Raw genomic sequence first — 12,886 nt, 5'->3', positions numbered from 1 at the left:
CATGTTCAATTTGGTTTAAATAATGCAAAAACAAAGTGTTGGAGAAGAAAGTAAAAGTGCAATATGTGCCATGTAAAAAAGCTAACGTTTAAGTTCCTTGCTCAGAACATGAGAACATATGAAAGCTGGTGGTTCCTTTTAACATGAGTCTTCAATATTCCCAGGTAAGATGTTTTAGGTTGTAGTTATTATAGGAATTATCGGACTATTTCTCTCTATACGATTTGTATTTCATATACCTTTGACTATTGGATGTTCTTATAGGTACTTTAGTATTGCCAGTGTAACAGTATAGCTTCCGTCCCTCTCCTCGCTCCTACCTGGGCTCGAACCAGGAACACATCGACAACAGCCACCCTCGAAGCAGCGTTACCCATGCAGAGCAAGGGGAAAAAACTACTCCAAGTCTCAGAGCGAGTGACGTTTGAAACGCTATTAGCGTGCACCCGGCTAATTAGCTAGCCATTTCACATCGGTTACACCAGCCTAATCTTGGGAGTTGACAGGCTTGAAGTCATAAACAGCGCAATGCATTGCGAAGGGCAGTTTGAATGAATGCTTATGAGCCTGCTGCCGCCTACCATCGCTCAGTCAGACTGCTCTATCAAATCATAGACTTAATTATAACATAATAACACACAGAAATATGAGCCTTAGGTCATTAATATGGTCGAATCCGGAAACTATCATCTCGAAAACAAAACTTTTTTCCTGTCAGTGAAATACGGAACCGTTTCGTATGGGTGGCATCCCTAAGTCTAAATATTCCTGTTACATTGCCCAACCTTCAATGTTATGTCATAATTACGTAAAATTCTGGAAAATTAGTTCGCAACGAGCAAGCGGCCCAAACTGTTGCATATACCCTGACTGCGTGCAATGAACGCAAAATGACACAATTTCACCTGGTTAATATTGTCTGCTAACCTGGATTTCTTTTAGCTAAATATGCAGGTTTAAAAATATATACTTCTGTGTATTGATTTTAAGAAAGGCATTGATGTTTATGGTTGGAGCAACGTGTACCTAAGCGATTATATGCAACGCAGGACAGGCTAGATAAACTAGTAATATCATCAACCGTGTGTAGTTAACTAGTGATTATGATTGATTGATTGATTGTTTTTTATAAGATAAGTTTAATGCTAGCTAGAAACTTACCTTGGCTTCTTACTGCATTCGCGTAACAGGCAGGCTCCTCGTGGAGTGCAATGTAAAGCAGGTGGTTAGAGCATTGGACTAGTTAACCATAAGGTTGCAAGATTGAATCCCAGAGCTGACAAGGTACAAATCTGTTGTTCTGCCCCTGAACAAGGCATTTAACCCACTTTTTCTAGGCCATCATTGAAAATAAGAATGTGTTAACTGACTTGCCTAGTTAAATAAAGGTCTAAAAAAAATAATCATATTTTTTTTTTTACAAAATTAAAAAAATATAAAAAAGAATTGCCGAAATCGGCGTCCAAAAATACAGATTTCCGATTGTTATGAAAACGTGAAAATCGGCCCTAATTAAATCGGCCATTCCGATTAAATCGGTCGACCTCTAATGTGGACGCCTTTAATGACGATGCAGCAATTCACCTACACAGGCTAATACTTTCCTCTAATGCAAAACTAGATGATGACAAGCAAACAAACATTTGAGCTTTCCTAAAAAGGACAAATGACAGCTACACCCAAAGATGACAGCAGCTAAATTCAATTCAATTCAGCTGATTGGGCACCATTAATAAAAAGGACTAGTGCCACAGTTTCAGTCATTGTTGTTCAACGTTCCATCACAGCCATATTCCCCATCTCTCTTCCCACAGACCCTCCCACTTCTGGAAACATGTACTGAGACAAACTAATGTGGGTCAGGGAAGCATGCATGCTTGCCTAGCTGCCAGTCAGCCCGCCACATGAACCGCATACGTGGAGGAAAGGCCAATTGTGTGTGTGGGAGGGGGCTATAAGTAGCTTGGCTGTGTGTCTGCTTGTGGTGTTCTCACAATCTGACCTACTGCTCAGAATGAGATACCCAGACTAAATATGTGCACGGGGTGCAAGACACTAAACACAGTCTAGCTATGCTTTAATGTAGGGGTCAACAACCTCAGACATCCAATGGGGGATGGAACTTCTAACAAGAGTTTAATTGGCATATTATACTGAACAAAATATAAAAACGCAACATGCAACAATTTCAAAAACTTTGCTGAGTTACAGTTCATATAAGGAAATCAGTCAATTGAAGTAAATTCATTAGGCCCTAATCTATAGACTCCACATGACTGGGCAGGGGCCTGGGAGGGCATAGACCCACCCACTTAGGAGCGAGGCCCACCCTCTGGGTGCCGGGCCCAGTCAATCAGAATATTTATTACAGACAGAAATACTCCTCAGCACCCACCCCTGACAATCCCATAGGTGAAGAAGCCGGATGTGGAGGTCCTTGGTCTGGCGTGTTTACAAGTGGTCTGCGGTTGTAAGGCCGGTTGGACGGGCTGCCAAATTCTCTAAAACGACGTCGAAGGTGGCTTATGGTAGAGAAATTTAATTCTCTGGCAACAGCTCTGGTGGACATCCCTGCAGTCAGCATGCCAATTGCACGCTCCCTCGAGGATGTAAACAAATTTGTGCACAAAATTTGAGAGAAATAATATTTTTGTGAAACATAGGACCAACACTTGACATGTTGCATTTATATTTATGTTCAGTGCATATGTTACATGCCAACATACTATGGTGGTATTTGCGCTGAGGCCTTTGTAAATGTACTGCAATACTGCCCACTGTGCTCAATGCAAAGCCATATGCATTAACCGATTGTTCAATGACCTATTTCTGATTGACTCTGGTGGTGTTCGAACCCCACCCCCAACACACACACACACACACACACACACACACACACACACACACACACACACACACACACACACACACACACACACACACACACACACACTTTCACTCTCTCTCCCCCAATTCAGAGACAGTGGGCTTTGGCTCACAGATGGTGGTCTACTGCAACCCCCATACCCCTCCTCCTTCACCGTCCTTCCCACTTTCTTGCTTCCGTGGACAAATTTCCTCATCCGCTTGTCACATTAACACTTTACTGGGGAGGGGGATTGTTGGGGGGGTGGGGGGTTCCATCCACGCTGCAGTTGCTAAGCAACCTCTCACATTTCCATTATGTGTCACCACACTCTGGGTTAGGCATCTCTAATGAACAGAGAGAGCTTCCTGCTCCTAACTCCCTCAGAGAGTTAACTCAAGAGCACCAGCCACTGCATCCAGCCAAATAACATCTTCCTCAAGAGTCGTTATCAATATTTTTTTAATTTGTTTGAGGGGGTTTATAAAGTTAAAAGGGGGGATGTATTCCCTCCTGCGTTCTTGGCCCAGAGTATATTAATAAAGTGGCTTTGACAGGGTAACCAACGTTCCATTAACAAACTGTCAAAAGGTTACTTGATTTACAACCAGATAAAGATGGATTTGAATGATAGGAGATAATTGTGCATCTCATTCAGATAAATTGCTGCGTGTGTGCTGGCATGTGCGTGCGTGTGTGTGCAGGCCTGTGCATGTGTGTGTGGTGTGCAGGCATGCGTGTGTGCGTGCAGGTGTGTGTGTGCGCGCAGGTGTGTGTGTGTGCGCAGGTGTGTGAGAGAGGGAGGGAGGGAGGGTGTTTATGCATGATTGTGTGAGTGTCTGTTTATATACAGTTGAAGTCGGAAGTTTACATACACCTTAGCCAAATACATTTAAACTCAGTTTCACAATTCCTGACATTTAATCCTAGTAAAAATTCCCTGTCTTAGGTCAGTTAGGATCACCACTTTATTTTAAGAATGTGAAATGTCAGAATAATAGTAGAGAGAATGATTTATTTCAGATTGTATTTCTTTCATCACATTCCCAGTGGGTCAGAAGTTTACATACACTCAATTAGTAGTTGGTAGCATTGCCTTTAAATTGTGTCAAACATTTTGGGTAGCCTTCCACAAGCTTCCCACAATAAGTTGGGTGAATTTTGGCCCATTCCTCAGGTTATTGGCCTCCTTGCTAGCACACACTTTTTCAGATCTGCCCACTAATTTTCTATAGGATTGAGGTCAGGGCTTTGTGATGGCCACTCCAATACCTTGACTTTGTTGTCCTTAAGCCATTTTACCACAACTTTGGAAGTAGGCTTGGGGTCATTGTCCATTTGGAAGACCCATTTGCATCCAAGCTTTAACTTCCTGACTGATGTCTTGAGATGTTGCTTCAATATATCCACATAATTTTTCCTCCTCATGATGCCATCTATTTTGTGAAGTGCACCAGTCCTTCCTGCAGCAAAACACTCCCACATGATGCTGCCACCCCCATGCTTCATGGTTGGGATGGTGTTCTTCGGCTTGCAAGCCTCCCAATCTTTCCTCCAAACATAACGATGGTCATTATGGCCAAAGAGTTCTATTTCATCAGACCAGAGGACATTTCTCCAGAAAGTACGATCTGTGTCCCCATCTGCAGTTGCAAACCGTAGTCTGGCTTTTTTATGGCGGTTTTGGAGCAGTGGCTTCTTCCTTGCTGAGCGGCCTTTCAGGTTATGTCGATATAGGACTTGTTTTACTGTGGATATAGATATGTTTGTACCTGTTTCCGCCAGCATCTTCACAAGGTCCTTTTTGCTGTTGTTCTGGGATTGATTTGCACTTTTCGCACCAAAGTACGTACATCTCTAGGAGACAGAACGCGTCTCCTTCCTGAGCGGTATGATGGCTGTGTGGTCACATGGTGTTTATACTTGCGTACTATTGTTTGTACAGATGAACGTGGTACCTTCAGGCATTTTGAAATTGCTCCCAAGGATGAACCAGACTTGTGGAGGTCTACGATTTTTTTGTGAGGTCTTGGCTGATTTCTTTTGATTTTCCCATGATGTCAAGCCAAGAGGCACTGAGTTTGAAGGTAGGTCTTGAAATACATCCACAGGTACACCTCCAATTGACTCAAATTATGTCAATTAGCCTATCAGAAGCTTCTAAAGCCATTACATCATTTTCTGGAATTTCCAAGCTGTTTAAAGGCACAGTCAACTTAGTGCATGTAAACTTCTGACCCACTGGAATTGTGATACAGTGAATTATAAGTGAAATAATCTGTCTGTAAACAATTGTTGGAAAAATGACTTGTGTCATGCACAAAGTAGATGTCCTAACTGACTTTCCAAAACTATAGTTTGTTAACAAGACATTTGTGGAGTGGTTGAAAAATAAGTTTTAATGACTCCAACCTAAGTGTATGTAAACTTCCGACTTCAACTGTAGGTTGATTAGTCTTTATGAATGTTGCAGCAGTTGTCCCGGGTTTCAGGTGTTCCATTTCTATTGGCTCTGTCAAACCAAGGTCATACCCATTCCATGTCAATGAGCTCAGTATATCAGGAGTCGGGCTTCCAAGCCCCCCTTTTCCCACTGCAGATAGATAGAGGAAGGGTTGCAGACAGTACACAGTATCCAGACAAATGCCACGGCACTTTTTCATCCCTACTACCCTATTGCCTGGTTGAAAAACAGAAATATCCTCCAACTCCTTTCCCGAGGCTAGGGCCCTACAAAATCCGAGATACGGAGAATGCAAACGGAATTCAGCAATATTTAAAAAATGTATCGAACTTAATAGGGAATCAACTAAATATATTGAAAATGAAATAGTTTGCCCAGGTTTATCATAAGACATGAACAGAACGCGTCAGTAATTCGTATTTCCTGTAACTTACTGAAGAGGCAATGAGAATTCCACCTGTATGTGTGGTGCATGGAGCAGCTACCAGTTCGTGTAGCCGTTAGTGATGATGCTAATGAAAAATCTTCTGGTAGATGGAAAGGCTTTCCCAAAAACCTTCTCAATTAAAATGTTAACTACAAAGTAGCCTATGCCTACCTGGCAGAAAGATATCAATCCAATGGATATTTGTTTTGCTAACTCTACCATCATATGTGCACTACAAAAACACCACTAACCAACAGCCTCTTGCTCGGTGCAGACTGGAATTAACCTGTTGGGTCTAGGGGGCAGCATTTGCACGTCTGGATAAAAAAAATGTACCCGATTTAATCTGGTTACTAATCCTACCCAGTAACTAGAATATGCATATACTTATTATATATGGATAGAAAACACTCTAAAGTTTCCAAAACTGTTTGAATGGTGTCTGTGAGTATAACAGAACTCATTTGGCAGGCAAAACCCTGAGACATTTTCTGACAGGAAGTGGATACCTGATGTGTTGTATTGACTTTAAACCTATCCCATTGAAAAACACAGGGGTTTAGGAATATTTTGGCACTTCCTATTGCTTCCACTAGATGTCACCAGCCTTTACAAAGTGTTTTGAGTCTTCTGGAGGGAGATCTGACCGAACAAGAGCCATGGAACGATGATGGCCCATTAGACACCTTGCGCGCGAGTTCATGTTGGGTACCCTCGTTCCAATACTTTATAAAAGAGTATGCATTCGTCCACCTTGAATATTATTCATGTTCTGGTTAAAAAAGGCCCTAATGATTTATGCTATACAACGTTTGACATGTTTGAACGAACGGAAATATATTTTTTCCCCTCGTTCATGACGAGAAGTCCGGCTGGCTTACATCATGTGCTAACGAGACGGAGATTTTTGGACATAAATGATGAGCTTTTTTGAACAAAACTACATTCGTTATGGACCTGTGATACCTGGAAGTGACATCTGATGAAGAGAATCAAAGGTAATGGATTATTTACATAGTATTTTCGATTATAGATCTCCCCAACATGGCGGCTAGTCTGTATCGCAACGCGTATTTTTCTGGGCGCAGTGCTCAGATTATTGCAAAGTGTGATTTCCCAGTAAGGTTATTTTTAAATCTGGCAAGTTGATTGCGTTCAAGAGATGTAAATCTATAATTCTTTAAATGACAATATAATATTTTACCAATGTTTTCTAATTTTAATTATTTAATTTGTGGTGCTGACTTGACTGCCGGTTATTGGAGGGAAACGATTTCCTCAACATCAATGCCATAGTAAAACGCTGTTTTTGGATATAAATATGAACTTGATAGAACTAAAAATGCATGCATTGTCTAACATAATGTCCTAGGAGTGTCATCTGATGGAGATTGTAAAAGGTTAGTGCATCATTTTAGCTGGTTTTATGGTTTTGGTGACCCTGTCTTTGACTTGACAAAACATTACACACAACTCTTGTAAATGTACTGTCCTAACATACTCTAAATTTATGCTTTCGCCGTAAAACCTTTTTGAAATCGTAAAACGTGGTTAGATTAAGGAGATGTTTATCTTTCAAATGGTGTAACATAGTTGTATTTTTGCCGCTCTTGAAATGCACCTGCTGTTGATGGAGTGCACCACGGGTGGCACGCTAGCGTCCCACCTAGCCCCAAGAGGTTAAAGGGTAACAAGACCCCAAATTCTAAATATTTTTCCAAAAGTGGTCCCCAGATGTGGTTTAAGCATTGTTGTGGACTTAGAAAAACAATTAAATTGGATGTGACCACTTTAAAAAGCATGATTTAGTGAGCAGAAGAATATATACATAAAATAAAAAAAACTGTAAATAATAAAAACGGAGAAAATGGAATTTGGGAAGAAATTTAAAAGGATTTTATGGGGCCCTATGAACCCCAACCACTATGGTTGTTGGCTAATCTGAAGTCCCTAGAGATGGTTCCATCTTGCCCCCATCTTGGGGCTGGATGGAGAAGTTCTCAGTTGCAGTGAAAAAAAGCCAGAACTGTAAAGAGGAACCATTTCAGGACAGCAGGAATACTTCCCCATAAACGCTATAGTAATTTTTGCAGACACTCTTCTCCAGTTTACCTAGTACAACAAAAATATGTTGATAAGCCAATAGACAAAAGCAACAGAGAGTGCGAGTGTGTCAGGGAGGGATCTCCTGGGAAACCGAGACAGGGTATGGGGGTGGTCGACATTGAAAGGTCCAGAGAGTACAGTAGTACTGGAGTGAACACAGTCGCTCGCTGGGGGCATAGCGATAGTGTTATGAGGCAGCTGATCGGTGCATACAGATACAATACGATGCAGGCTCATGTTTGAACTTTGTCTACATATTTTTCCATTCTCTGTGTCACAAAGGTTGAGCCTTGACTTTTGGGGTCTTGACTTGCACTGTACTTATATAACATACTGCTGACTGCCTTCCCACTTTGGCTGTCAATCTGTTGCCAGTCACTGTTCCACTCTGTGGTATAGTGAGGTTCTGTGGTATACTGAGGTTCTGTGGTATAGTGAGGTTCTGTGGTATAGTGAGGTTCTGTGCAGCTCAGCCACTCTCTGGTCTCATCGACATTCCTTTACCGTGCAGGCGGGTCAGCCAGGAATGTAGGAGAGTACCAATTTCAACAGTTTCCCAACTTTGTCCACCGCTGAGGAAAACTGAGAATTTTTATTTTCACTTTGGCACAACAGCAAGGTTATGAAAACGGTTTACTTCTGAGTTGCTGTTGCTACACAGGGACTTGCTGTTTTCTTTGGCGGGGAATGACTGAATCCTGAACTTTCCTGCCATCATTGATTTTTCCAATCATGACTACAGTGGCATCTTCCGAAAGTGACAACCTCATAACCCATTCTTCACAGGCCTTGAGATAGAACCTGAGATTGCTTGGGCAGGGAAAAGGATATGCTACTGTGTGTGTGTGTGTTTGTTTCACCTGCACTGAGGGATTTTTTGATCCTGCGGTTGCATTTGGGCAGGAATCCTAGAACATCCTCAGGAGATGAACTCACAATCTGTCCACAATCCATAGAGACAAAATAGGCAGCGCAAAAACGCTGACAAATGCGCTGGCATTTATAAATATAACAGCGGGAGAAGGTCACTGAAAGCACAGCAGGGGGATTGATGTCTGCCGCTGATGGCCACTCTTTCCAAACAAACTCGATATTGCACTATTTTACTGATAGATCCGTAAAGATGCCTGTCAGTAAGTCATAGACCAGGGATTCAAGCTTTATTATAAACTGGGTGGTTCGAGCCCTGAACTGTGATTGGCTGACAGCCGTAGTATATCAGACTGTATACCACGGATATGACAAAACATATATTTTTACTGCTCTAAATTACGTTACGAGGCCAATATAACACGACTAAGTGCCTAAGAACAACCCTTAGACGTGGCATATTGGCCATATACCACATCTCCTCGCACCTTATTGCTTAAGTCTTTCATGTCTACATTAACCAGGTCTTCATTTCATGCTACATTAACCTGGGAGAGAAGTGTCACATGACAATGCATCATACACAGTCCATCAGCAATGGGGGTAGTAAGGGACAAGAACTGAAGACATATGAAACAGCTACTCTAAAGAGATAAACAAAAACATTGAAAGAGTGTATGGTCATGGGCTTGAACAGCATCTGTTATTATGCTATAGTATCAATGTATAGAATGCACACATCCATTGCATGCTCTCCCTCTGAAATACACACTTAGGCATTTACTGTATGTAGGAATGGTATGTCACCCCAACCCGACACACACACACACACACACACACACACACACACACACACACACACACACACACACACACACACACACACACACACACACACACACACACACACACACCACACACACACACACCAACCACAAAAAGACAATGTTTGTAAGAGGGTATAAAGACTCAGGAAACTGTGTGGAATTGGTTATGATTGTAATAGTGATCCCAGGGATAATACTAAAGGGATGTGATTAAAGGAATGTTAGGAATTGTGCGGTAGCCAGAGATTCTATAAGCAGTGAATGGAACTGGAACACCATTCATTCATCCAGACTGCTGATCTTCTCTTCACGGCCCCACTAAAATGGTGGGGTGTGTTACGCTCTAATTACAGCTTCAGAGTCCTCAGTAGTTACGCTGTACACAGTTTCCCCAGTGTCAATACCAAGTCGGATAAACAACAACCCCTACAAGCATAGACTTTAAACAAAACCTTCTATAAGAGCCAGGCAAGTCAAACTGAAACTCCCAAAATATCAACCATTGTGTCAGACTTAAAGAGAAATTAGAGTTATTCTGAAAATTACACAGCGTCTTCTGCCTTTCAGGTGAAAAATGACAGTTGAAACCAAGCAGAGGACAACAGCCCCAGGGGGACACAATTACTGCACTCTAATGCACAGAAAACTTTGGACATTCTCGAGGGAGTATTTTCTCATACAAGTGAATAGACAGAGACGGAACTCCCTGCCTCGTTGTGACTTTGCAGTGACGTCATTGCACTTATTTAACCTCTATTTTACCAGGGAATGTCTTGGGGTTGACACCTCTTCCTTGGAGTTCATAAAGCACCAAATGAAAGAAAACAGACTGAAACAGGGAGGGACTACCTGGACACGTCCAATAAAGAAACACTCAAATCCGTTTTCCGATGCAAAAATGTTTTCAGATGTGTGCCCTAAAGAACACAACCCTGGGTTCAGGTGAGTGAGTCACCAGTCTAACAGGTAGAGCAGGAGCACACGAAAGACAATAGTACTGCAGACAATGTGATGTCAGATGACACACCTTTTAGTTATCATACCTGTAAAAACATCTAAAGCGTTGTCCCATGAGACCAGACTGCTGGTCTGGTCCAACTGGGGAACTTTCACACGCTAACCTAACGTCTTACCCATAGATACCTCCACTACATTGGCAATCAATTGTAAACCATGAAGACACTGCTATGGAATACATTTTGCCTTTTGTCTGGAATACCTGGTAAACACTATTAACGCACACATTAATGAAAAGTCTCACCTGTCGCAGAGGGGTCCGAGAGCACCATAGGAGTCGCAGCTGCAGGGGATGCAGCCGGTGGTGCCGTTGTTGAAGTGGGCCTCCTGGCAGTCAGCACACTGCAGTCCCATGTAGCCCAACAGGCAGACACACTGCCCTGTGCTGCGGTTGCAGTGGTCCAGATCCAGAGATCCCTCGCTGCTACAGTTACACAGGAACTCAGCTGGGGACAGAACAGGTAGTGGGTTATTCAGATGAGGTTACTGTTGATATCACATAAAGGTGCTCTAGTGTTTGTGGGACATTCATTTTCTGCCCTCAACCAACCAAGAGCTTTAAGACACTGCTGAAGTGGCTCAGTTGGTAAGAGCGTGGCGCCAACAACGCTAAGGTCGTGGGTTCAATCCCAGCAGGGATCATTTGTAAAAATTGTCACATCACATGTAGGCTACGTGTCGTGTGTCACATACTGTACAAAGAAACTATGCAAACTTTCAATATCCTAATCAGGTAATTCCCAGTATCTCTTATGAAGAATCCTAATTGAGAAGCCAAGGTAAATCTCTGCCAAGATACATATCAAATTGAGGTTCATCTCATTAACATCCTGTTTAAATATTTAAAAAGGCCTGTATTTCAAAGATCTCCTTCAGAAGAGCCTGGTCGATCATTATCTCTGCACTAGAGCCGGACGACCTTGATGTGCTGGGTTGTGTCGAGCAGATATCATTTTTCACCCGCTCCGCAGAAGACAAGAGCATATTTCATTAGCCATGGGATCTGCGTGATGCTTAACGAGACTGACTTGCAGATGCCTGGACAGAGAAGATCAGAGGCAATTTGGTAGCGAGCTTTGAGACTTATTCTCCCCCTCACTCTAGCCAATTACTTTCTGTATAAAACAAAATGTCATGGAAGCCTGGAAGTTTCCAGAGGCTTTGCCTTTCTTTAGACTCAGTGGGGAAAATAGCAACTGCAGAGAACACAAACAAACGATGTCCTGGAGGAAGGTACTTTGGTGAGAGGATAGCCCTAGTATATATTTAACACTGCAGTACAGGGAAAGGAGAGAATAACTGCTCAGTGAGGGAAGAAAAACACACTGGGAGAACAGTCGTGTGTCCTGGGAGACACTCACTCTCTCTGTGAGGGGACTATAGGTCTATTGCCCATTGTGTTACAAGGTACATGGGTAAAATGTTGCGTTTGCTGCAATCTCTATTCAACTCTTTCATCCTCGGTGTCTTTGTGAGCACGCTGCGTGCTACCATTGTCTGCAAGTGTGTCGTTCTACTATCATTATGAATGTAATATAGTGAGTGAGTGATTCAGCGTGAAAATTGTGTATGAAGTGATCCAGATCCAGGTGGAATGAATGGAGTGACCATGGCATGTGGATAAGTCCATTAAAAAGACTGCTAACTGAAAGTGACCACAGGCATCATATTTGCACATCACAGGTGGACATATCGGTGACACGTTACTTGAACCCACCTTCATCACACCAACAGGCTTACAAAAGTATCAACCCCTTTTAAATTGGATTAAAACAATAGATTTTTCAAATTCTGATTTTCTATGAAAACTGAGTTCTTAAATGGAACACATTGAAAGTACTTTATGGACACAACTTGCTGCTTTCTGCACATCAAAGGCATTCAAGAACAGTCATCTTTTGCTTCTCCCTCTCTGGCGACATGATGAATGGTTAGCTGCATTCATTATTACATAATCAACTGAATGAATAGCAAGACACAAAGGATGTCATGGACTGCAGTTATTCTGCAATTGTTAAACAATTACGTCAGTCAGCAGCGAACATGGCCCGGCGACGCAGTGAGAAAAATAGAGATGCATCAAGCAGATATCTAGCACCAGCTAACAGCACTGTTCGGCTGGGGAAACAGGAGCCTCTATCAGAGGTGACCTTGTTGCCACAGAGAAGATTACACAATGTAAAAATCTACCAGCGTGCACCTTTTCCCCTCATTGCCTCGGACTGCTCAATCGTCCCGATGGTGGTAGATACAGGACCCTTGACTGACTGTACATAAGCACTTTCTCCTCCTGTCAACGGCATGGCTTT

The 12,886-nt window shown here is 42.4% G+C and overlaps 1 protein-coding gene across 3 annotated transcripts in view; it reads right to left on the bottom strand.

Moving 5' to 3' along the window:
* Window positions 1–12,886, bottom strand: part of si:dkey-220k22.1 (multiple epidermal growth factor-like domains protein 9) — an 87,625-nt gene that overhangs the window by 67,426 nt on the left and 7,313 nt on the right. For all 3 annotated transcript variants that reach the window (XM_014142628.3, XM_014142636.3, XM_014142645.3), the window contains one exon: window positions 10,822–11,023. In XM_014142628.3, coding sequence (XP_013998103.1) covers window positions 10,822–11,023 — 202 coding nt within the window. The remainder of the gene's footprint in view (window positions 1–10,821; window positions 11,024–12,886) is intronic.

This window comes from Salmo salar, chromosome 01 (assembly GCF_965601325.2).
Source record: "Salmo salar chromosome 01, fSalSal1, whole genome shotgun sequence".
NCBI lineage: Eukaryota > Metazoa > Chordata > Actinopteri > Salmoniformes > Salmonidae > Salmo > Salmo salar.
The sequence above is the reverse complement of the archived record's forward strand: the minus strand, read 5'-3'. Positions and strand labels throughout refer to the sequence as shown.